The 25108-nt window shown below is 44.5% G+C and overlaps 1 protein-coding gene across 1 annotated transcript in view; it reads left to right on the top strand.

Annotated features, from left to right (window-relative positions):
- Positions 1–1130: 1130 nt before the first annotated feature.
- CAPN13 (calpain 13) overlaps positions 1131–25108 on the top strand; it is a 58881-nt gene continuing 34903 nt past the window's right edge. The window contains exons 1-5 of the mRNA XM_082049119.1: positions 1131–1146; positions 5360–5542; positions 12565–12813; positions 23281–23350; positions 24220–24338. Coding sequence (XP_081905245.1) covers positions 5459–5542; positions 12565–12813; positions 23281–23350; positions 24220–24338 — 522 coding nt within the window. The 5' untranslated portion in view covers positions 1131–1146; positions 5360–5458. The remainder of the gene's footprint in view (positions 1147–5359; positions 5543–12564; positions 12814–23280; positions 23351–24219; positions 24339–25108) is intronic.

Raw genomic sequence — 25108 nt, 5'->3', positions numbered from 1 at the left:
TAAAATCTTTACTTTCAAGGGGGATGCAGTGGTGTGCTGGTTTCACCGAAATAAAGTTATTTTTCTTCATGCAGTTAGAAACCTTTCTTTTTTGTAGCCAACACGATGTTGTTTGTATTTAGTTTGAGAACAAGAAGATAACACCTCAGGACAGAGTTAATGTTTTTAATTGTAGTTGTCTGGGAGCCAAGGTCTTTCTGCCCAGAGGTTTGAGGTGGCTGAGAAGGGGGGCAGAGAGGGAGCAGAGCTTGACTGACAACCAGACTGATTGGTAAGAATACTCTGTGCCATTAGCGTCATGCTGTGTATTTAAGGAAAGTCAGGATCTGCCAGTGAGGGGCAGACAGGGACGGAGACCCGTTTCAGTTTCTTCTCTGCTTCAGTGGAGTTCTGTTCAGGAGTTTCTTTTATTTTGGCCTTTTGCCATCATATTGTTTTGCAGAGACCTCTGGGTCTTTCTGGCTTTATTTCTCTTCCCCCAGGATTGGCTGTTTGGGACCAGGTGCTGCTGCCTGGGACTGGCTGCTCGGTGCGGTTGGAGTTTGTGAGAAATTGCACTGAGTATCTTTTATACTCTATTTCCATTATATATGTATATATGTATACCAGTAGTAGTAGTATAGTAATACTATTTTGTTATTTTATTGAATTAAGTTTATCTCAACCCACAAGTTTCTCCCTTCCCTTTTGATCCTCTCCCCTGTTTGGGGGTGGCAGAGAGGGAAGTGAGCGAGCGACAATCGTGGTTTTGAATTGCTAGCTCAGGTTAAACCACGATAAGTGGCATGTGCTGATGTACTTGTTCATGCAGGTCACAGCTGCCCCTACACTGTTCTTGGAAAGGAGAATTTGGAGAGGACAGTTTTCTCCATGAGGCTTTTAACCATTTGAATGTCTGAAACCAGGCTGAGCCCTGATGCTGTGCTACTCAGGATGACGACCCCAGGGAGGGCACCACTGGCCTCTGTGCCTTAAGTTCTCCACTTGCTCTATGGACCTTCACCACATGGTCTTTGCTTCTCTTTTGGCTTGGATGGGCTTGATTCTTACATGTGTCCTGGGCATTAGAGCACCCCTCAGAGTCATACTGCGAAAGAACCAATACTTTTCCTTCCAAGTCTGTACTGGTATTAAAACTTCATCCAGGTAAATCTCTAAACTCTTTCTATACAAAACCTTCTTGTTGCTTTTTTCCTCCTCCCTTAACTGCAGCCCTCAGCAGTAAAACTACCTCAGTTAGTGGAGGAGCCCAATTCTGTCTGGAGCTTTTCTCCGTGCCTTTGCCTGCCTCCCTATGCCTTTCAAACAAGCAGTCAAGTTCTCCTCTGGTTTGAGCTGGAGCAGTACTGGTGAACAGGTATAGCCTCAAGAATAAGCTGAACTGCCTTCTTTATAGGTGGTGTATTTTACTATCGGTCAGATGAGCAAGCTCAGAGGTATCCAGCTACTAGGTCATCAGGATAAGAAAACATGACTGTACTCAGGCTGGTAATGTTTTAGTTTTGTGTTTTTCACTGCCCAGCCCTGTGATATTGGTAAGTGCTGATGCTGTTACGCAAGCTATAAGATGACTTTTCTCACAGCCAAGATCATTCTTGGAGAGAGATCAAATGGGTCTCTAGTGAGAGGGGGTGCAGAGAGCAGACTGTTTTTTTCACAGAAAGCTCTAGCAGCAGCCAAATGCAGGGCAATGACAGAAGCTGCACTGCACCTTGTGCTGTGGCTCACTTTCTGCTGAGCAGGAGATGCTGTGGGATGGCAGCGAGTTTGGGCTCAGTGTATGTGAGAGGAACTGTGGAGTGTCAGTAACTCGTGGCTGCAGTGGGGCACATTCAGAATTTATTCAAATGCTACAGACACCTGTTTTAGGCTCCCTGTGTATTCCAGGGAAACACAGCATGATCCTGGGAGCCTCATGCCCGTGCTTATTGGGGCTGCAAGGAGAAGTGCCTACTGACCTGTCCTGGAGGCAGAAAGACCTGTGCCTTTCTTACCTAACATGGTAACTGAGATGAACATGAATTTTTTCAGATATTACCAGCAAGTTTCTGTGTCTTGGCATGCTCTCCATTCTCTTTCAAGACAGTCTTGCTTTTTAAACTTCTAGGTACCTTCCAGGTATGTATTTTGGGGTATTATTGCTCCAGACAAGGTCAGTTTGTTGGATTAAGAGAAGATGAAGCCAGAGTCATCAAAAACAGCTGCTTGCTGTTTTTTTTATATTTTAAATTTCCAGGAACCTGCTGATGGGTGTCTTAGTCTGAGAAATCAGTTCAGTTTTGCATTACCTCTCATTATTTGTATTTCACAAAGCCAATATACTTGAACAATGACCAACACTGTTGGCATACAACACACTTACTGTGTGGTAAAGCTCCACAAGGGCTTCTTACAGAACAAGGCTGGGATGTTATTTATGTGACTTACGGCCATCTCATGGCCTTAGTTCCACTGTGATGGCATTATTGTTCGCCATAATTAGCTTCAGATCCCTCTTCTGCTCCTGCTCTGATTTGGAGAGTAACCTCATTTTCAGGTTTTGAGTATACACTGAAGAACGTGGAATACAGGAGCAGCTATCTGGCTTGTCTCAAATTGCAGCCTTTGCTGTCTCTAGGTGTTGGATGCCTTGTGGGAGCGAGGAGGAAAGGTGGACAGCAAATTTCCTATCTGACCAGAATACTAGCAGTGCATTCTTCTTGGCACCTTACAAATGATGAGACATCAAGGAAATTGAAGCTGCGCCATGCAATATATGCCACTAGTCAGCAAAGGCTGAGGTGAGGACTAAGAACTGCGAATGTTTCTAGTAAACTGTCTGTGAATGATCTGCAGGCCAAGGATTCTTCATTAGAGGATGGCAGGAATGTTTCTGAAAAACAAACAAATGTGTTGCAATCTGTTCACACCAAGACAAAAAACAAACAATAAAAAGCATGACATAAATATCTTGTGCCTACAGGGCTTTAACAAGGGCCGGATGCAGAAATGCCAAACAAGGGCTAATATGCTGATGAAAACAAGAACTTCATTTTGATGTGCTCTCCACAAAGGTCTGGCTCTAATGGAGTCCTTGCTGTTTCATGGATCCCAATACCCATTTCTGCAGAGGCAGATGAGGGACACCACAGTGAGAAGGGCAAAAGGGCTCCACCTATTTGGTGCACTTACCTTACTGAGCAGTTACTAGCAAAGTTTGGTAAAGCAAAGCAGCAGTGCTATGACCAGATGAAAGGGTACTCATGTCACTTGCGAGGACAATGTCATGACAGCCCTGTTTAAAAAATGCTTCAATGTTTATCACAATGATGGGATGGGCTCATTCTCATGGAGAAGTGCAGCACTAGCTGCTGTGGAGCCAAACAAGTCTTGCAGTTTTGCAGAGGTTCAGCACATTCAAAGTGCTTTCATATTCTGACCCTCATTCAAACGAAAAACAAAGTCCGAAATTTCCCAGGAAACCAAGTTCTGAAGAATAATGTCAGACTGAAGGTAGTGAGCTATTGCAATAACACTTGGGATATTTTTTACATTGCCATGTTAAACCTTTTGGATAATACAGAGAGGATCCTGAGATGCTGGGTTTTTCATAAGCAAAATAATGAGACCATTTCAAAATCAAAATGGAGCCTAGTGGCATTATCGAAAGATATTGTGTCTTTCTCATGGTGAAAATTCATTGCTAGTGGCTTTCATGTTTGACAGATTGGCATTTTTCTGAAGGAAAAATATTCCACTGGGAAATTGTAGTGCTAATATGGGTGTCGGTAGCAGGCTGCCTGTTTTTTTTATTCTTTTTATTTTTATTCTTGAAGAATTCCCACTGTAGTCTGAAGTTGGATATTTCTTCTGAAAATAGGGCTCCAGAGAGAGATATTTTTCACACCAAATTCCCCCTCCCTCAAGTGGCAGTAGGATCTGGCTGTGCAGATTCATTATGTACTGTTAAGCAGCTGCCACATTTCACTCCAGCAGCAGTTGTACTTTATTTACGAGCAAAATGATTCATATGTGAATATGGGCAAGTGCTGCAGCTCATGGTGAATTTGCACTAAGGGGCAGCTCATGGGTGAGGATTGGGTAAAAACAGATGTTGAAGCAGGACTTTACTTTTTGCCTGATAGTTTATACGGTCATAAAAGTTTGTGATTCAGAAGGGCAGGTCCTGCCAGAAATGTGAGTGCATAAACACAGAGCAAAGGAGATTGTCTATGAATAATACTATTTATAGCCTTACTGCATCTTGTCTAAAAGAAGCAAATAAATGGTAACACTTGACCTATATACAAAATTATGAATGAGGAAATGAAATAGATTGATAGTGTTCTTCCATTAGTCCCGTAATGCAAAAGCAGCGGGACGCCGAATCACTGCAGCAATCCAGGTGATGGAAGGAAGACTCCTCCTTTACACAAAACATAGTTGTGTTCACCACCCTGGAAAAATTCCCAGTCTGTTTCTTTATTTACCATGATGTAAACGAGGAGTATTTCTGCTAAAAAGAGTGTGATCTTCACAAGGGGAAAAGCAGAGGAAGTAAGAAATGAAGACATATGTCTGAAATGTTGCAATAGATAGCAGTCTTCATACTTCAGCACATAAGCTCTGTGGGTGGATTGAAGAGAGTTGCCTTTCTTAATGCCAAAGCTTCTGCCAGTACTTGGGCAAAGTTATGCTGTTCTCTTCCCCACCCTCAGAAGATGATACAAACCCCATTGCTTCCGAGAGGCTGCTGGCTACACAGAACAGCAGTCCACCCTTCAGAAACCTGAGCAAAGGGGAGGGAAGATAAATATGTTTAGTATAAAGTCTCTTTTAAAAGAAACCCCAGTTTTGTGATTTTTTTTTGCGTGGGTGTATTTTTATTTCAGGGCAGTGAAGAATAAAGCTTCATTAAATCCCCAAATACATGAAATTCTGCCGTGCCAGCTGAGACCTTGCAAGCCATGCTAACTTCATAGAAAATGCAGATTCAACAGCACTTTTTGGTGTTTGCCCTTTGGTGCCAGTGCCCACTGGACCAGAGGAAGGAACACACCACAGCTGTTGGTCCTAAGCATAGAGACCCACCTTTATTTGTGCTTTTAACAGCCCTGAGGCGGCAGCGTAGAAGCAGTTTTGAGTTTCTGCTGATCCCTGAGCATCTTTTGCTCGTGAGTGGATAAAGCTGCACAACTACCCTGAGGTAGATTAATGTCCCTGCTCTGCAAAAGCAAACCTCACGTCAGGGCAATCGTCAGTCTGCCACAGTCTCACAGGGTGCCACTAACAGAAAACACCCCTGCTCTCTTTCACTCAAATAGCCCTGTGCTTTTCACTCAAATGCTTTTAAAAATATTTTTTGTTTGTTTGTTTGCAGGGTTCCACAAACGCTTAGGAGAGCAAATAATCCAAAGGCTCATTACGGAGCATAAATCCCTCTGCCTTCTGGGTTTCCTTCTCTGGAGTCACTGTGAAAATGGACACATCAATACAGCCTTCTGCAGAAAAGCTGACAATCTCAAAATGGTATCATGCTGCAATAACTGAAATCTCCTGCCAGGTTGGTGATGGTGCTTTCTAATCAACTTTGCAATGAATATTTCTTAAATCATGTTAATCCACTACTTAAGCAGAGATATCAGTTCCAGACAATGAATCACTGTACCTGGAGGGGAATATACCTGCCGTTTCCCCAGAGAGGAGGCGATTAACAGCATGCGTGCTGTCAGATGAGCTAGCAGCACTGGCGTTTATCACCCCAGAGCTCCTTTCCTGCAATGAAGGAAATCTTTGCTCCCTGCTTCTGGTGCAATCAGCTTTTATTTATGTAGTGGTTGTGGAAAATGGCTCTTAAAGGAAAACTGCACCTGCTTTGCTCTCTGGGCAGGTTCTGCTCTAATTTAGACGAGTGCATTTCCTATTAGAGTTTGCTAAATTTTGAGTTCTCATTCAGAAATAAGAGCCTTAAAATGAAGTAGACAGAATACAGTGCACGGCTTTTGAAGATCCAGTTCTGAAGACCCACAGAACTAAATTAAACATTAAGAAGCTGAACTGTCTTTTTCATGAGAGCTTTTTATGTTCTCAGCTCCCCAAGCTCCTAGGCACCAGCTGCTATGGGAACTAACATCCCCACTCAAAGAGAGTACAATCCAAGTTGAAAGAAGAAATTCTTGTTCTGAAGACATTTCTAAACCTGGGTGATTCTGTTACTTTGGGTAAGAAAAGAACTACACTTTGGCAAGTTTTTCTGTTGAGCTCCAAGCTGAACTTCATGAATGTCCACTCCAGAGTAACTTTTCTCTTGATGAATAAGCCCGCCCACCCAATAAGAGGTAAGTAACTAACCTGGTGTGTACCTGCAGCCATAACCCAAGCTGATTTTCCACTTGCTACTTCAAGTATTGACAGCGGTGGTGCCTTATCACAGTGCTTGAAGTTCACTGACCATCCAGGTCTTCAGGTGACTTTTGCACTGTGGACTTCTGTGTCTCATCCGCATGTGGCCCAGCTGGCCTGAAGCCATCCTGGATGCTGCCACATGACCTACAGCTCCAGAAAGAAGAGAAACATAGAGATATTTCTCTGAGAAGAGACTTCAGGAAGTCTTTGTGTCCCACTCCAGCTTAGAGCAGGGTTGACTTCTAAGTTAGGTCATGTTGCTCATGACCTCATCTAGCTGAATGTCTTCAAGGGTGGAGATGCTCCATTTTCTGCAAGTGCCTGTTCCTGGGCTGAAACACATTGAAGAATTTTTTCTTTCCAACCATGTGTAATTTCTCTTGCTGCTTCTTGTGCCTCTTGCCTCTGCCTGTCTGCTGTGCACCTTCAAGAAGGATTTGGCTCCACCTCCTCTGTAACAGCCTTTCAGTTAGTGGGAGACTGCAATTTGGTCTTAAAGAGGATTCTGCTACTGAGCTCTCAGCCTCTTCTCTCACATGTATACTTCAGCTCCCTGACCATCCTGTTGGGTTTTTGCTGGATTCACTGCACTTTCAGTCTTTCTCTTACACTGGAGAGCTCGAAACTGATGTAGCATTGCAGATACAGTCTCAAAAGCCCTTGTGCAAAGGGGGAGGATCGCCTGTTGTGACCTGCTGTGAGCGCTGCAGCTCATGCAGCTCAGGATGCTGCTGTTGGTTTGCTTTATTGGAAGGGTGTGTTGTTGGCTCTTGTTTGGCTTGCTGTCCACCAGGACATCAAGGGCCTTTTCTTCAAATACTTGTTTACAGGCTGTATGGATACACTTAGGGCTGCTGCCAGGAAACATGTCCCTGAGAATGAGCTGCATCCATTCCCTTCTATTTTGGGCCTCTTCAGGCTATCTCAGTTTGGCCTCCCAAAAATGAAATAACCTCCTCTTACGCATATTTTTGCTAGACATTCTTTGATTCTTTGGCTTTGGGCTTTAGGATAATGGAGGCCAGTCCCCTAGGACTCCTAAACATATGGATAACTCTTTTTTCCTCTGGCAATCCTGGAGGAAATGAACTACCCAAGTGAGTGAACCGATGTGGAATTTAAGTTAGAGCCCAGTGTAAATGCTAACAGATACTGGCTAAAAGTATCCACTACTTTTACTGCTGCAGAAAGAATGACACACAGCTCTGATAACTTGTCTCGTGGTGAGTCCTACCAGGCTGTGCCTGGATCCAGGATGATTGCTGCATTTCCTGGTGGTGTGAGAAGGAAAACAGGAAATGTGAAAGTGTGGGAGGTGCAAACAGATCCTGTTTTCTTTTAAGAATAATTGTGGCTGAAGCCACAGTTAGCCACAGGAAACTATCAACCAACAAACGTTGATAGACAATTGATTGTGGATAGCTAATAGAAGCATATGTGTATTTCTCCATGGTATGGTATCTGTATGAAACTATTATGCCTGGGTCAGATTGTTTGCTTTTGACCTTGAACTTGATTTCAACCTGGATATGTTTACTTAAGGCGTGGCAAAAGCTGCCCTATAAAGGAGAACGGGGGTAGTGCCAGTCTGTCACTTCGTTGATGTTGTCTGGAGAGTTACACCGGAGGCATCGCAGGTAAAACATCACTTTGCTCTTTTACTTAGTACAAGATGAAGCAGGTGCAATCCAAGTAACAGTGCTGGAAAAGCACCACAGACAGACTGAGAGGGATTTGTCTGGGAGAGCCAGAATAAATTAGAGTCTCTGTCCTTAATGTTACCTGGAGGGAAAGAAAAGATGAATTTGCCATCCTTAGAAAGAGCCTTACAGTGAAAAGGTAAGTTGTCAGAAGTAATTGGATCAAGTGGGAGTAGAGATCCTGAGAGGAGGAGGGCTCTATAGTTACTGCATGCTGCTGTTAAATGAGGTAGAAAAAAAGGGATCTGGAACTGTCCTATGCTATGTATGCAAAACGAGGAGAAAATTGACTTAATAAATAGCCAGAAGGGAGTACTTCACAGACTGTTTGGAGCAGAAGATCATGCAAGGTGCCACAGGGAAAGTAATCTCCTGGAGGGTTGCCAAAGTGCCTGGCTTTGGGCTTGATTTTCTGAGGTTCTCAGGTTTTTCACACATTGTATGTACAAGGAGCTGTTGTCTGTCTTGGGTTTGGGACGCCCAAGTTCAGGTCCCTGTTCTGCCCCTGTGGTTTGCTGTCACTGTGGGCAAGCTGCTGAAAAGCAGCACTCTCTCATTTGTGTTTTCTCTGAATGTAAGGAGAGGTATTAAACTCATGCTTTCCTTCATTATAAGACAATTCTGGAACTGACTCTCTGAGGTTTTTGCAGTGCTCCAAATACATGAATAACAGGATCTTAGAGGGAAAGAGAGCTTGCGTTACTGTGGCATATATTTAATTTTAAGGGTGAGATGAAATGTACATTGATAGTTTGGAGTGTTTGAGAGGAAACAGAGGAAGAAGGGGATGCTGGCTTTCTGGCTTTTCTGCTATTCTTTGTGGTGTTTGAGAAAAATTCAGCTGCTCTTCCTCAAGTACAGAAACCCAGCTGAGCCAATGTGTAATGGAAATGTTTTAAGGAAATCGGTGGAGAGGAGAAGGTGGATAGTTCAGCTATGAAGTAGACATGTGTTTCTAATTGCCTATTTTCACTTTCTACTCAGTGAAAAATATCAGAAGCCATTGAATGAAATTATGTCTGTACTCTAACATAAATCTTTATGCAAAGTGTAATTAGCTGTCAGTAGCATTTGCCACCATTGAGTAGCTGATTATAACAGTTGCTTGACATCTTACATGAATGAGTGCTGGAGGGAGACAAGCCACAACTTTTGCTGCTGCCTTTTGAGCTGTTTAATGCAGAAAATGGTGAGTGCTTGGGGTTCCCAGGTTAGTTTCTGTAGGAGTCATCAAACTTTTTGCTCTGATATCCTCCCCTTTCCTTTCCATTCCTTCAACTGTCACACCTGATCTCTTTTTTTCCTTCTTTCTGTAGCTTTTCCACTGCTCCCCTTCCCTTCCTCACCGTTTGTCATTGACCCTCCCTGAGACAGACAGCAAGGTGAAGGAACTCTCTCTGCTGAGAAGGAAAAAGGACCAAAAAATAGCAGTAGGTGCAAAGTTGGGTGTTATTCCTTTCTCCATTTCACATAAGTAAATGTGTTGGAGGAGATCCCAGGACTAAAGGACTGTTTGCTTCTGAATAATAATAATTTCCTTCCTTCATTGAGAGTCAGTCTCTAGTTTTCCTCCAGTGTTTCACAATATGTCTGAACCAGTTTTTGCAAGTGTTTGAAATCCTCCATCTCTCCCCACATCCTGTGGCAGTGGGCAGTCCAAGGGTAGTGCCTCTAGGACCCATTGCATTGTAAATTTGTCCCTTCAAACTCTTCCTGCTTCAGAGATCAGTAGCGATGAGAAGCTCTCCAGCCATGCAGGCGGTTTTCTACTGTAAAAGCTGTTGTGATTTGTGTTGTTGCTGGTGCACCCATGAGAGCCAACCTGTGGCCGGGGCTCAGGCTGCTGGTGTGGAGAAGACGGTGCTACCCAGGTGTGTGTGACCACATGGGATGCATCATCAGTGGCATGGACGGATGTAGAGCTCATGTACGTGTGCCCCTAGACACAATGCTGATGAAGTTATTACCACAAGAGAAAAGTAGTTAAGTGTGTTATTTTCTTCAGTCTGGTTGCTAATTTATTCTGGATATGTTAAACAACATAATTAAACACACACACACGTGCTTAAAAACTCTTGTTCTCTGTCAGAAGAGAGGGAACGCGTGTCAGACCCAGCCTTCAAGCTCTGTTAGTTTTAATTTGAGTTTTGGAATTAGTAATCAGTTTTGCTGGAACACTATTGCAAGAAATAGATCTTAGCATGCATGGGGCCTGGGCACAGTTTCAAATGAGTATTTCTTAAGAAGAAGCCATTCACTTGTCGTGTTATGGTACATTACATGAGATTTATTTCTATTGTATTAAAAAGTGCAAGCCCAAGGGGAATGTTCTGTCTTCTTGTTGGCCGAGGGTGATTTCTGAATTCCACCTGAATTTTTTTGTGGGGCTTTTAATTAAAACAATGAGATGCAAAACTCCTTATATTTTAGGCTATTGTTAAAATGCCAGGAGGCCAAGTGACTTAAAACATGGAGAAAGGTGATGGCACTAAGTAGAAAGTGTGTCTGTGTGGGGGAAGGGACTGTGTCACACCTTCAGTGTGGCTGGTCCGTGTTTTTTCACGTGTGAACAATTCACAATAAAATCTGAGGCTTTGCTTTTACTGGAGCCATCTGCTCTCTTTGTACTGCACCAGGCACATATCAGATCTACAGATAAGTCTTTTTGGTAGAGCCTTTTCATCTACTTTAAAATTAAAATTAAAAAAATCACAATGGCATCCGGTGGCTTGAAAGTGAAACCAAGTGACTTCAGGCTAGAAATTAGCACAGTGGAGTTAATTAACTGTAGGAGTGGCTTTCCCAGGGCGTATGATGGATTTTTCCAGTGCTAATTTATGGGAAGGTACATCTTAAGTAGAAGCCAGGAGCCAGGAAAAGGAACTGCTGAATCAAGTGCGGTGGCATCTGCCATGCAAGAAGCCAGAGGAGGGGATTCCAGTGATCCTTCTTGACCTTGTAAGTCTGCTAACGCAGACTTCACCAGGAGCTCCTTGTCCTAAGGGAAGGAACAAAATGGGAATTATAGCTCAGGATAGTTGCCTTTTTGTTTTTGTGAGGGCAGCTGTGAATGAAGGGTGAAAATGAAGGGTGAAAACTAATGTAGATTTTGACCCAGCAACATATAATTTTTGTATGCTGAACCAGGAGGCAAGGCAAGATGAATGGTTTTCCTGCTATTTCTCTGAACTCGAGAACAGAGGTTTTTAGCTGAAGGAAGATCCCCAGGAGCTGGTACACACATGTGCATCTCTCTGTACATCCACACAGCTCTGGGGAGTGCACCTGAAAGCCCCTACTCTGGTGAGACACAACAAATTGCTGTTTTAAAGCTCCAGTGCTGCTGCCCATCTAAACATGCATGTTTTCCACCTTCCTGTGTCCTTCTCCCACTCCTGTCCCACAAGTCTTCCCATCCCACAATCCAGTATCTCTAAGGACAATGTTCTGGCTGCCTTTGGAAAAAAGTATTATCGATCTTTGATGGCAAGAGTCCAGCTGTGCTCCGACTGTAAAGGGGACAGAGACCACAAGAGATGATTTTAGCTCCTGAATCCTTCCCTAGCTATACCAGCAGATGTATTAGCAGCTCTGTCCAGTCTAGGGTTTCACGGCATATGTGAAACGTTCATTTTTCCAAAGTGCATTGTCCCTTTCCTTTAGACACAGAGGGGTTTGAACATGCTCCAGACTGGAATATCTATGGATGCTTTGCAATGATTGCCCAGTTTAAAAATGAATCTGCAATTTGGATCTGTTTAAACACTGGCCTCTGAATGAACCACTGAGGCCAAATACCCCAGACCCTGGTGCATGTTCTTGTGAGAAAGGAGTGCAGGTGGGATCTGGGTCTGGATGTTGCAGCTTGGTCCCACCTCAGTGCTGTAGCTTTTGGGCATCTGGTTGAAGCTGGTAGGAAGCCATTCCCTAATCTGTCTGTGGTTTTTGGAGCAGATCCCAAGGAAGGGCACATCTCTGCCTTCTTTAGGTCCTACAGAGAAGGACTGTCAAGCATTCACTTGTGGAAATGAAATAAAGTAAATAACTCAGAAGATGCCCGGGGCACCGGTGTGATCCATGGCCAGAAGAGTCCTGGGTACCCCTGGGCAGGCTCCTTCCTCACACCACCTCCCTCCTCCCCTGTATCTGCAGCTTCTGCTCCATCTCCTATGCTCACTTATCTTGCAGATGTACGTCAGTGCTAACACAGCGGCTCACTAACAGCTTTGCTCTCTGTCCTCAGGGAAGACTCAAAATTGAATTTGTAGCAGTGACAGTCGTCAAGTCCCAACTGGTTTATCTTAAACTACTCTTTCCCCAGGCATTTCCAGCTAATAAGGATTTTGTCACAGCTCTGCAAGCTGTTGCTCCACAATCCTCTTGTGGGGGGGCTGGGGTGTGTGGGGGGTTTTTGCTTTCCCATACACTCCTAAGGCACCACTTTGGGAAACTAATGGCAGTCTGTGTCTCTCCTTCACAGGAAAGGGGCATGATGCTTGCCCCTGGCTCTGCTCAGACGTTGGAGCAGGGATGGCAAACAAGAGGGACAACGGGAAGCCTCCAGAATGTGAAGAAATTTAATAACCAGGACTTCAGCCGCCTGCGAGCCTCCTGTCTGAGCCAAGGACTGCTTTTTGAGGATGCCACCTTTCCCGCTCATGTCAGCTCTATCGGTCCCAACCTGCTTCCAGAGGATACGCTGCGCCGAATACAGTGGAAGAGGCCAACTGTGAGTTACTGCAGTCGAGGTGTTTCATAGCCCTGCTGCCGAATGGGAGCAACTTAAAGCTTCACCCTGGGGGAAGAGATCTGTGCTAGGAAGGGATGCAGAACCCAAGGGGAGCACTGGGAGCATGATGCTGGAAGGAGGGATGCTTGCTGTGGGGTGTGTGGATGGAAGATAACTACATCATGAGGGTACATTTTTGTAGGAAGTTTGTTTCCACCTATGAACTTGACTAGGACTAGCATTCTCACTTCAATCTGCTTCTAGATGACTTTGTGCAAACCCGAAAAGCTGACAAACTCTATTAAAGATCTTTGATTTCTGTAATCCAAGTTACCGATTCAGCAAGACCTATTTTAGAGTAATTGGGACAAGGCATGAGGTGAAATATGTTTGTCTGCTGATTCCCAGTTGCAGTTAATAGGCAGTTGTCATTTTTGCCTAGCATATATATATGGATGTTTAAATTGGGAGGTGGAATCATATGCTCGGCTTTTTTATCCTGGGACCTAATTTAGGGAATCTTTCCATGGTGAGACTGCAGTGTGTAGTGCTGCTGTGTACCATTTGCTGCTGGTGCAGCTCCTGGTTTACCCATGTCCTGCCCTTTAGCTGGGTTTTGCTGAGCACACCACCAGTGCCTGGGGCCTTTGGCTTCCCTGGGCTGCAGCAAACCAGTTCAACTCCCTGCAGGCAACCCCCGGGGTATAGAGACAGTAACGGTGGGACTGTAGAGACAGAAAAAATGCAAAAGTTTTATTACTGAGAACAAGAAATATTTAATTATTTATTTCTAGAGTAACCTACTTCTATCTGCATGAAGCTCTGTTTACTTGGTAGCTGGTGTCTGTGCTGTCTCTTGTGCTGGGGTCCAACCCTGTTGCCTGCAGCTACACAATTTGGGTGGTGGGTTCAAGCCAGGCAGTGAGGGGCCGCTGGAGCTGGGCTGGGAGGTGGCCTTGGCACAGCAACAGCAGCTGCTGCCAGCACGGACATCGAAACCCAGGGGCCCCACAGGGGACACAAGCCAGCTGCTGGGTATGGATGCCCAAATGGAAAGGTGAGAAGCTCCAGCTCTAGTGTAAACCAAATGTGATGCGGTGAAACATCAGATGAAGCAGAATCTGCAGCTTGGACACCAAGAGGGCTGCAGCTGCAGCGTTGTGGGGATGGGGCCTGGGGCTTGAACTTCTCACTACCCACTGCTGCAGCAGGGCCTGAAAGTGTTAGAGAAGTTGTGTGTGCAGAGGCACAGGCATTTCCAGTCTGGGTCATTGCTTTATTATGTGGCTTGGTAGGTGTGGAGGTGCTGGGGGCGGATGTCTGGGTGTCATCTGTGGAGCTGCTCAAAGGGATCATTCTCCTCTGCAGAAGCAGCTCCTGCTGCTGGCTGAACATCTGGGCTTCTCCTCAGGCAGCCTTCCTTCAAATCTGGGTCCAGCGACAGTGCAGCTGGTGCTGTGTTATTAACACCAGCACTTTGTTTACAGGGTTGTAGCAGGTGGGGATAATCTCTCTTGAAATAGGCATTATAGTAGAAGAGTAACTAAAAACTGTAAAGGAGAGGAGTTAGTTGCCACTATTTCCAGACTGAGAAACACAAAGATACAATAACTAAGCTTTAGACTCACGAAAGACAAACATGGATATTAGAAAGCACTCTTACGGGCATTTTAAAGATGAATAAACAGGAATAAAATGTTATGATATAGTTGTGCTGAGTGCTAACCACCCTGGTGTTTTTGCCATTTGGGAGCAGCAGAGAAGCGTAGGATTTCAAAAGCATATAAACTGACTTAGAAACCGAAATACCACTAATCTTGAGGCACCACAGTGTGGGATGAACATTTATCCTACTCAAGTATCCTGAGAGTTGTTTTGTGTGCAAAGGGACTGATGTATCTTGCCAAAAGCAGAACCTGCTGCTTCCAGTGCTTGTATTTTATCAGGTGAAGCATGTGTTGGAGAATCCCCTTCTGTTTTGCTGAATCCATGAAGATTAAACTGATGAATGAGAGTTTTTGTGGAACTGGTTTCAAAAATTTGCAGAAGTCCTCTCCCGCCCAGCACTGCCCTTTTGAAGACTTTTTCAGCAATCACTACACAGTTTCCAGCATCACCCGACCAAATTGACTGAAACCAGTCACTTCCAACAATTTTCCAGAGTTTTTTCAGGAAGAAGCTGGATGAAAATTCATTTGCTTTGCCAGAGCTCTCCTCTGAAAAAGCACATGCTAATGTCCCAGGGTTCACAATGTGAACATTGAAGGTGCTTTTCTTCTATCATAAAGGTTAACACAGAATCACCAGCTGTTCTTCTACAACTTACTGAAGGGACAAAAGTTGATACTACCAACTCAACTGTCTCATCCAGAAGGGAAGCCTAGGATGTCAGTGATGAAGAAGGCTCCATTTTAATTTTTTCTTTCTCAGTTTGTCCAAAATTTGCACCTGTAGCTGTTGCCTGACCAGCCAGGCTTTGTCCTGGTAGAGAAGATGCAAAATGAAGGGCAATGGCACCAGTTGCCTGGGGAGCACAACCAGAAGTTCTCAAATGTCACCACAACACCATTGGTGCATCATGGTGACATCAAAGCATGGTCTCTGTCTCCTGGCAGAATGAAGCAGAGGCAGAAGAAGTTGCTAAATAGCAGTGGTTGCTTTTCATTGAAAGAGCTGCGGATGTTTTGAGCCCAGGATCAGGAAGTAAATAAAACTGTATTTACATTTTGTGTGTCCTGACAGGCCAGTTCTGTGTTGAGTTGCCTTTGGGGATGGTCCCCAGGGAAGAAGAGGGAAGGCTGCAGTGTTAGGAGTCAAAGTGTCCCAGACCTGAAGTTTTTAGTTGGGTACCTTTCACCCATGCAGAAATGTTCAGGAAGTCTTTGCTCTTAGGTCACTGCAATGCTAACCACAAAGATACATGATCCCAGGTATTTAAACTACCTAAACTACTTGGCAAAATGATACCTATGATTTCCCAAATGGAAACCTTTTTCTACCTGAACACATCTCCCAGAGAGTGAATGTAGTTGCATTCTGCTGACAGCATGGCCAATTTAACCTATGTATGTATTTTTCTGAGGCTCCACCATTAGCTTCCTCTGACATTAAATAAAATTTAGCTGGAAAGGCAACTGTGACAAAAATGGCATCTTTGTCCTATTAATCTCTTAAGCTCCATCTTCTGAGCCATATAGTATCTGGTTATTTAAATGGTAGATAGCAATTATAACTGCTGTCATTGTTCCAGATCCAACTGAGCAGTTGAGCAACATGCTACTTCTGTTTTACCTTGTACATTGTCAAGAGAATTGCCAATTACATTTGGAGTTTGGAGTCCTCATGTCTGGGGTAATGTATAAAGCAGAGAAAAAACAGCTTGATTTTCAGACAGCCATAGTCAGCAGTGACAGTCAGAAGCAACTCATTCTAACTTGTAAAGTGAGCTGATTTGATATGGGAGCCCCTGAAGGGGGAGGTGGATCAGGAGCACCAAGACATCCTTTGAAATGTCAATTTTCCTACCTGAAGTAGTTGCAGTCTCCCATCAGATGGGGACTGCTCCAGGCTGTTTTCATCCCCAGGCCCCCAGTCTATGTCCAGTGAAATGTGTGCAATTTGTAATAGAGATTTTGCATGTGGTACTTCAAGCATTACTGGAGGTGGGGACACAGGAACCAGATGGCAGCAGGAGCTCTGCAATTAACTGGTCTTTTGGTTCACCCACAGCTGAGAGATGGAAAAGAGTTCTACTTTAGATTGAATTGATTTTCTATATCTGAGCTGTTCTAAATTCTCCTTGAAGAGTCATATCATATTTTAAAAACTGAGATGCTCCTTTAAAAATATTCGAAACACATTCTTTCATTGTTTGGTACTTTTCCTTTACAGAAGCAATTGAGTGGAACAGAGGAAGTCACAAAATTATTTGCTGTTGCTGAATACGCATTTCTAATCAGTTAATGTTTTAACTAAAGGTTTCTGACCATAAAACATAATACTCTACAGATGCAAAAAGAAACTAAATTAGGATAATCCAGATTATGTGAATTGCTGTGGTGCTGGATTCTGAGTGCTTTATTTTTGCTAACATTGGTTACATTTTCAAACACGCTATATGTGAAGTAGGAGAGATTACCACATATGCAGCACTGCCTTGGCCCTGCACCAGGAAAAGTCCAACATGGTGCCCATTATAAACTGTTAAAGATAGTCCCTGATCTCCAGCACTTATGCTTTTTAAGGCCAAAATGGGCATAGGTTTGAGGTGGCTGAAGGTTCTTCTGAAGGGTCTTCAAGATCACAAACTACTACTACTGCAGCTGCTCATCCTTTGTCTCTTGGAGACCCTGCTTTACAGGCTGAGGGATTGCTGAGCAAGAGCTGGTGGTCCATCCCCCATTTAACATCAGCTGTGACATATGTGAGGGGCAACCAGAAGAGAGGGGAAAGCTGCAAGGTGGACAGCGGAGGCTTGAGGGGCAGCATGAGAGAAATCCTTGAGTGCTTCTGATGTGACTTGTTGGAGGTGGGTAGTGAAAGGACTGACTGAAATAGCTGACCTGGGTTTTTTCTGCATCACCACGGTCTGTTCGTAGCATCAGGGCACAGACTCCCTGGGTATTTGCCTTATGCGTCTGGTGTCAGGGGAAGGGAAGAATAGGGTCTAAAATAAGTTATTGGCTAGAAAACACAGAAAGAGGCTGCTTTAATGTAAACCTGAGCAAGGGAAATACCTTGTTCCCTTAGCAGGGAGACATGCTACTGCACTCAGCATCTAAAAATCATTGGGGAAAGTGATACAGTTTGAGTGAGTCAATACTTCCCCTCCCCCGCCTCAGAAAAGTTAATGATCATTTGATTCAGTAATTTTGCAAAAGGGCTTTCTCCTTTCCTCTGTCCCTTCCCAAAGCAAGTGTAACCTTCTTTCAGCAACAGTGTGCTTATCATGATTCTACACTGCTTTTAGTGGTTATTTGTTTATTGACATTTGATTTAATTCTCAGAGATTTCCAGGAATAAATACCAACATTAAGGAATTTTGAAGTCAGGAACTGACTGAACCAAAATGGATCATTTAAAAAATTGTTTTGAAGTTAGGATCTTTCCACACAGATAAGCTGAGCTGGAGTGGGGGAAAAGGCAGATTTTATTCGGATAAGAAATCAGACAATTGTTTGATGTTAACCTGAAAATTTAGCACAGGGGAAAAAATGAAGTAAAACCTCCTGCACAAACAAACAAACAAAAGTGGTTTGTCACATGAGCTGCTTTAATAAAGCAAGTTATGGGAAATGTGTGATGATGAGGGCAGTGCTGTCCTGCACTACCTGCACGTCTGTCCCCATGGGGCTGTTTTCTGGCATGAGCCAAAGCCGCTTACCAGCTGTTCATGGCAGAGTTCACAGCTTCAGTATTTCTCAGAGGCCACAAGGCCCTTGGATCCTGTTCAGTATTTCTCCTTGATGAAAATCAAAATCAATTCACCTTATTTTTGAGCGTGCGTGTGCAATCAGTGTAATTGAATGGGAGCAGCATTTCCAGGCTGCTGTTGTCTCAGCCTTTGCCTACTCAGCTGATTGCATCTGACCTCCACTTCAGAGTTCATATCTCTGGGCTGAGGAAGCGGCAGTGTGTTACTGTGTATTACATCTGTCTTTCTGTACACGCTTTAGATGAGAAGGATTTATTTGCATAGTATCTCTGGGCTCTGTTGATTTTGGAAAGGGCTGGTTGCAGGGTGGGGGGAATGCACATGTTCTGGGTTGAGGGGAAAGCAGCACTCCTGTGATGGTCTGGTTTTCTCACACACTTCCCTGTTTCTCAGGCTGGGGAGTCAGCCAGCAGGCTGTGGTGGACACAGGGGAATAGTTGATGACACTATGCCACTTTGAAAACTTGAGCTTGTGCTGAGTGGTCTGACTGGGAGGTTTCAAGGCTTCTGAGGAAACTGCCTCACAAAGGCTCATGGTAGACAGGGCTACCTCCCTTGATTACATCCTTTACATTTACCTCCTTTGCAGTTGCCATTGTTTTTTAGCACTGAGCCACACAAAGGAAACGGGATGCAAGTAAAATCTGCTCTAGTTTCTGTTTCTGCTGGCTGTAGGACACCAGTCAATCCTCAAGCATGACTTTACCACCTCTGCAAAGTCTGAGGCCTTCATTCCTCCATTGTGAGAGAGAGATGGAGCAGAGGAGGCGTTTTTTTAAAGCAACTGAGGCATTTGTGTTGAAAACAGGCAATTAGGAATTGATCTATTCTGCTGTAAAGCAGGGAATTGAGTTCTGGTGGTGCAAACAAACCCTTTGAGATTAGTCTGTTTTTTTTCCTGTCTAAGAGAATGTCAAAGAAAAGCAGAAATAAAAAAAATAAAATAAAAAAATAGATTAGGCAAATTCAAGGAAACAGATTCTTGATTCCCACAAGGTCTAATAAAAACAAAACTGTGCACAGAGCCTCCAGCCTGGGAAGTCCTTTAGCCCCCAGGTGATGGAGAGTGGGAGGATACAAGCAGGCAGAGCATTCCTTTCGGCTGACTCAGTTAACCCACTCCCTCTCCAAGCTGTTGGATGGAGATGAAGCATTGCAACAGGCAAACCTTTGGTGTGACCCAGCACAGCTTATTCTTTGCTCTGCCCTCCCTCGTTACTCCAACTAGCTTATTTCTGTGCTAGCTAATCTGTGGTTATGGGATATCTGGCAGTGGTGTGCCTGACCCTTCCTCAGTGCACTGCTAGGCAGTGCCCTCAGCCCAGGGAACTGCAACACCACCTTTGCTTCTTAATCCAGAGCAACCCTATGACAGGTACAGCAGTGATGCTGAATTAAGATTTGTCCAGCTGAGAACAGAGTTTGGCTTTCAATCAATAGCAGCCTTTTCATTTTTCTTAATTTGTGTTACATTGAACAGGGAGCACCGTGGCTCATGATGGCAGGACATGTCAGGAAAGTGGAGCAGGAACAGAGAAGAGCAACACAAGTACAGACAAAGGGAAAGACGTGATGCTGTGGCAGGAACAGAAGCAAGGCTGGGATTTTATTGTAGGGTTAAGGTAAACTGATTGGGAGGCAGCTCTGCAAACAGTCATCTCCTGCCTCTTAACGCTCAGTGGCCTTGTGCCTACACTTGGGATCATGCTGGGCCAGTGGGGAAATGCCTGCAGTCAGGCTGCCTTACACTGCCTATGAAATCCTACCTTGGTTTTCCAATTTTCCACAAAAATGTCTGAGTTCTTTACCTATGTCTACATATGGCCTGTATTACTCACCCCCACCTGCTTCTTGAAACTTGCTCTTCCTTAAAATTCTGAGCAATTATAAGAAGAAATTTAGAGACAAATGTGTGTACAAGGCACTCTCCTTCCACCTCTTAAACTGATTTTCCATCTTGCCCTTTGGTTAAGCAGTACATCTGTGGTAAGACCATTCTCTAGAGGATGAACTGGTTTGAAACTGAACTTCTATTCTGTTTTGAATACATAATGAAGTCTTCAGTGGGCCATGGAAAGCGAGTGATGGTAGCTTTGTCCTGGGGGGATGAGTCCAGGCAGAGCGTTTGACTTGCAGCCCATATGGTTGCCTTCCCTGCCTTCCCTCAGATACACTGAGAAGAGACCATGTGCCTCCTTGCACTCCCTCTTTTCTCCCTCCAGCTAAAACTAAAAAGTCCCAAGGAAAATGCCGCAAAGACTCATTATAATTTCTCAGTGAAACAAGACACTGCTTCTGGACAGACTTATAGTTAAATCTGTGGTTTCTCTATTTGCCATGCAATTTGAGCACTAGCGAATAGTGAGGCCTGCACTTTTTGTGTGGCAGTAACTATGTGCATAGCTGTGTTTTGCAATAATAGATGGTAGTTTCTTGTGTTTTATAACTGCTGTGTTCTTGCCTTTGAAGGAAGAGGAACTAATTGGAGATTTCCTTTCCTCCCTTTCCTTCCAGTTGAGAAGGCCCAGATTTCCAGTGCACTGCACCCATCACAATTATGTCCTCTCTAGGCTCGTTCAGAAACCCCAAGTATCCAGTCTTGCAATTCCCCACCACTGCCTCTTCCTGCCTTTGCTTCAGCTTCTGTCTGTCCCCTGCCCTTCCTTGGCTCACACCCAACACTGTGCAAAGACCGTGTGCTCTGTGCACCGTGTCCTTGTGAACCGTGTCCGTGCTGCTTCATCTCCTCAAGCCCACAGGGAGGTGGCTGCACTCGGAAGCACAAACCTCATGTTAAATCCTGCCCCACCATTTCTGACCGCCATGCAGGCAGCAGGGAGGGCTGCTGCCATTTCAGACAGTGTCACCTCAGTGGGAATTCACTTTGCATTTGCTGTGTGGTTTCTGCAGAGGGACAGCTGCTGAGCAGCCCCTTTTCCATGGCTAGTCGCATGCTCTGTGTTGCTTTCCAGTTATTTCCCCCTAAGTCTGTGGGCATTACACTCTGCTAGCAGCAGACCTTAGCGTGTGGTGGGTGGGGATTATAGTGACTGTCTGATTTCGGCTTTTGTTCTCTGACAGCCACAAAATTGTCTGTATGCACAGTCAAGGCATGTTGGCTGGCACTGACTTCAGATCCTGGTCCCTTTTGGTTTTAGACAAAATTACTGTTTTCTCTCAGCAAGGAACCTGCTTAATGACACGACTCATCCCTGTTTGCTTACTGGGGAGTCAAACATCTTGGTGTGCAATAGAGTATCTGCTGAGGCATCTAATGGGCTGACTTTTCATCCAGTCTCTGTAACAGGCTAGCAGGATCCACAGTGCCCTTAAGAGCTTTATCATCCCAGCACATCAGCCTCAGGAATCCTATAGGAGATGCAGCTGCCTTCCCATTAGTTTCAGGCTTGTGTTTCTTTATGGTGCTTACCCCCACGGCAGCTTTGCACCGTAGCGCATCTGTCAGAGCCCAACCACCTTGCCTGGGGCAATTAAGACTTCAACAGACTCAGAAATGATGGGGGAATGAAAAATCTCATTCTTTTATGCTGTTGGTTTTCTGGGACGACTGTTGGCAAGTCAGACACACACAAAGACACAGGTGAAGTTCAGAACCTTGTCATGCAAGTTACTCTTTCCTGTTTGTGGGAGGTTTTGAATTTACCCAGGTCAGGGAAAAAGAGGCAGAGAGAAGATAAAGCTGGGACAGATGCAGAGGGGAAGGAAGAAGGATTGAGAGCTGCCGCTTCCCTGTACAGTGACCAGCTGCTGCTGCCAGTGGCCACCACTTCTTAGGCCTGCTCCCATGCTATAGATAAATCTCTTATCGTAAATCCCCAAAGTTCTGGGACAGGTGTGGATGGCTGCATGAAGGGATCTGTCAAGGAAGATGCCTGCCCAGGCTGCTTTCCCCAGTGTCACCAGTGCTGTGGGAGCAGGATCTGTATACCAGCCTGGAGCAGCAATGTTATTTTGCATCTTCTCATGACAGGGAAAATTCTTAGAGGAGTTTGATCACTGTTGAAGCCATTTCAGAAAACTGACAGCATTTGCTAATGCTGAGCTCACGCAACCGTGTGAGTCATGAGTCACGTTGTGCACTGGTCTCATTTTTGCGCAGCATGTCAAATCAATTGGGGAGAAAAATGCCAAGGCCTGCGTAAGGAAGAGCTGCTGTATTATTTTTCTTGCTCAGATGTTTTCTTTTCCCTTTTATCTCTTAATTTTCTTAGGTGTGCAGTGGCTTTCATATTCAAGGCTGATTGCTCTTTCAAAACAGAGCCTTGCCCAGCTGGGGTGTGCCAAGGGTTATTCACAGGGGATTCTTGGGCCATCCCTACCTGAGCACTCAGATGTCCTAGACCAATAGCAGACACAGGTGGGAGAATGGTTCACATTTCTGTGTGCAAATCCAAGTTCTGAAGTGCTTCCTCCTTCACTGCCCAAGCAAGATTCTCAAGAAACGCAAGGAAAACTCTCTCGAAATTAAAAATAAGTCAGCCAGGCCTATGGGATTTTGCAGCCAGAGATTAAGGTCTCTTTCTATAGCTTCCTTACCAGAAGTAATGTAAAGCAGCCCAGGCTGACATGTATTAGTCCTGCATGGAAACACAAAAGGCTCAGAGAGTTAAAATGTTCCCAGATGCAGGGCTGAGCTGAAGTACAGACCCTGCTCTTCTTGGGTTGGAAACCTCTGTGTCACTGCCCTCTGTCCCCCAGGGAACTGCATGATTTCACAGCCAGGCTCAGAGCCTTCTCTGGAAGGTGTTGGTAGCATTAGAGAAACCCAAATGAAAACTTACTGAGCACGCAGCCACAAGTCCTCATCCCTAGGAACAGCTGTGCAGCCTAAAGAAGAGATGCCTGAGTAGCTCCTCTGGTTTTGTTGGTGGCAGGTAACAAAACATCAGGGCTCAAGAGAAAGAGTTTTCAGCTGTGGGAATGGTAGGCAAGCATGGGTCTTCGAGGGGCAGGAACACACTGCTGGCATAGGCTGGGTACTCACACTACTCTTTGCATTTTCTTTCCTCCAGGAACTTCGGAGAAATCCTTATTTGATTGTAGATGGAGTTAGCAGATTCGATATCATGCAAGGAGAAATTGGTAAGGTCATATTCATGTTTTGGAAAAGATAGGCACAAAGCAATAACCTGCGGTTGCTTTGCTACGTTCTGAGAGCTTGGCAGGATGATGTGGACCATGGTAGCTGTAGTAAACAATTAATACAGAACAATCCAGACTCTCACAAGTCCACACACAATTTATTGCAGATATTTAGTAGGATTGCCAAATGCAGCAGCTCTAATCCCTGTTACTTATATATGATATCTGCCTTCTAAGTATATAAGGACAAGCATAGAAAGGGATGTCCAACTAAGATCAGGCAGATGCTTCAAGTACAAGGGTCAAACACAATTCCGGGGTAAGTAGACACAACACAAACATGTGTAGGACTTAATTTTCTTTTCATTCTAATGTCTTCATCTGACTCTCAGTGTTTTCTTTCCTGTGGATATTTCCATCTGTCTTCTCTGATACTTACCCAGATGTGTGTCTGAACCCTGTATTGGTTCCATCTTTTCCTCCTGGCCCATAACCATGTTTGTGTTTGGGAGCAGCTCTGCTCCCACTTAGAAATAAATGTCTTCCTGTTTCTCACCCCACTGAGAAGTCTGAAGATTTCCTAAACAATGTTCTAGACTAGAAGTCTCAACTTGGTCACAAAAGACAGGAGGAGCATGAAAGTAGAAATGGATGGCTGGGTAGCATCAGGGTTCCCAAGGAACAAAGCTGGTGAATGCTGGGTAGTAGTGCAGTGTTTGTGGGGAGGGAAGTGAGACAGGAACTTCGGTATTTTTAACAAGCTGGTTCTTACATGTATTAGATGTTGAAGTCCAGCCTTCTAAAGAGATAGTTATGCTCCATAACAGTAAGTAATTGACTGAATACACTGGATTCTTCCCTCCCTTGAGGTGACTGCTGGATGCTGGCAGCCCTGGGCTCCCTGACACTGCGGAAGCAATTTTTGGAAAATGTTTTACCAAAGGACCAAGGATTCCGGGATGATTATGCAGGGATTTTTCATTTCCGGGTATGTATTCTCTGCTGTATTGGTACTGCTCAGGCTTGGCTAGTTGGAATAAATAGAGGTCCAGTTCTTGACATCCCTGAGTGCTTTTGTTCTTCAGTGCTGACTCCCAGTTCAAAAATTTGCAGAAAATCCCAAATTTTGTAATGATTCCTTGTGTTCCGAGTGATGCAATCACACTTCAGGGAATCTGAAGCCCTTTTCTGAAAGTTATGACTCTGGAGGTACAGATACCAGCTGTTCAGATAGACTTGTGTACATATATGTTTTAGATGGTGTTCTGGTGTCTGCATTGATTTGCACAGTTTGTTATGGCTGTCAGCACACCTGTGTTCTCTATCTATTTGTAGTCATTTTCTGTTTCATGGTATACTTCACCTTACCCTTTAAGCTCATGGAAATGCCTTGAAATTACAAATCCTTGGAGACAAATCAGAGGAACAGGATTTTGATATTTTGAAAAGAGATTTATTTTGAGAGACAAGCAAGGCTTTTTAGTAAATCTCACTTTCTACCAACTCCTGAAGTTCCGTGAATCTCCCAGAAGAGTGTCTGGGATAGTAACTGGCAGGCCCTGCTTGCTTGTGTCCGAGTCAACCCCACATCTTGTGGGATTAGAAGCACTTGCACTACCATTAAGCTCCAGAAGCTAAACTGGATGTAAAGAGAGCCAGCATATGTTTGGCCATTCATCATCTCCCTTTTTTCACAAATCTGTTTTGTCATATCAAGCAAAGAGCTCTGGCCGTGAGACTTGTATGACTGCCTGGAGC

This window comes from Streptopelia decaocto, assembly GCF_964273445.1.
Source record: "Streptopelia decaocto genome assembly, chromosome: 3".
Lineage (NCBI taxonomy): Eukaryota > Metazoa > Chordata > Aves > Columbiformes > Columbidae > Streptopelia > Streptopelia decaocto.
This window is presented reverse-complemented; position numbering and strand designations above follow the sequence as displayed.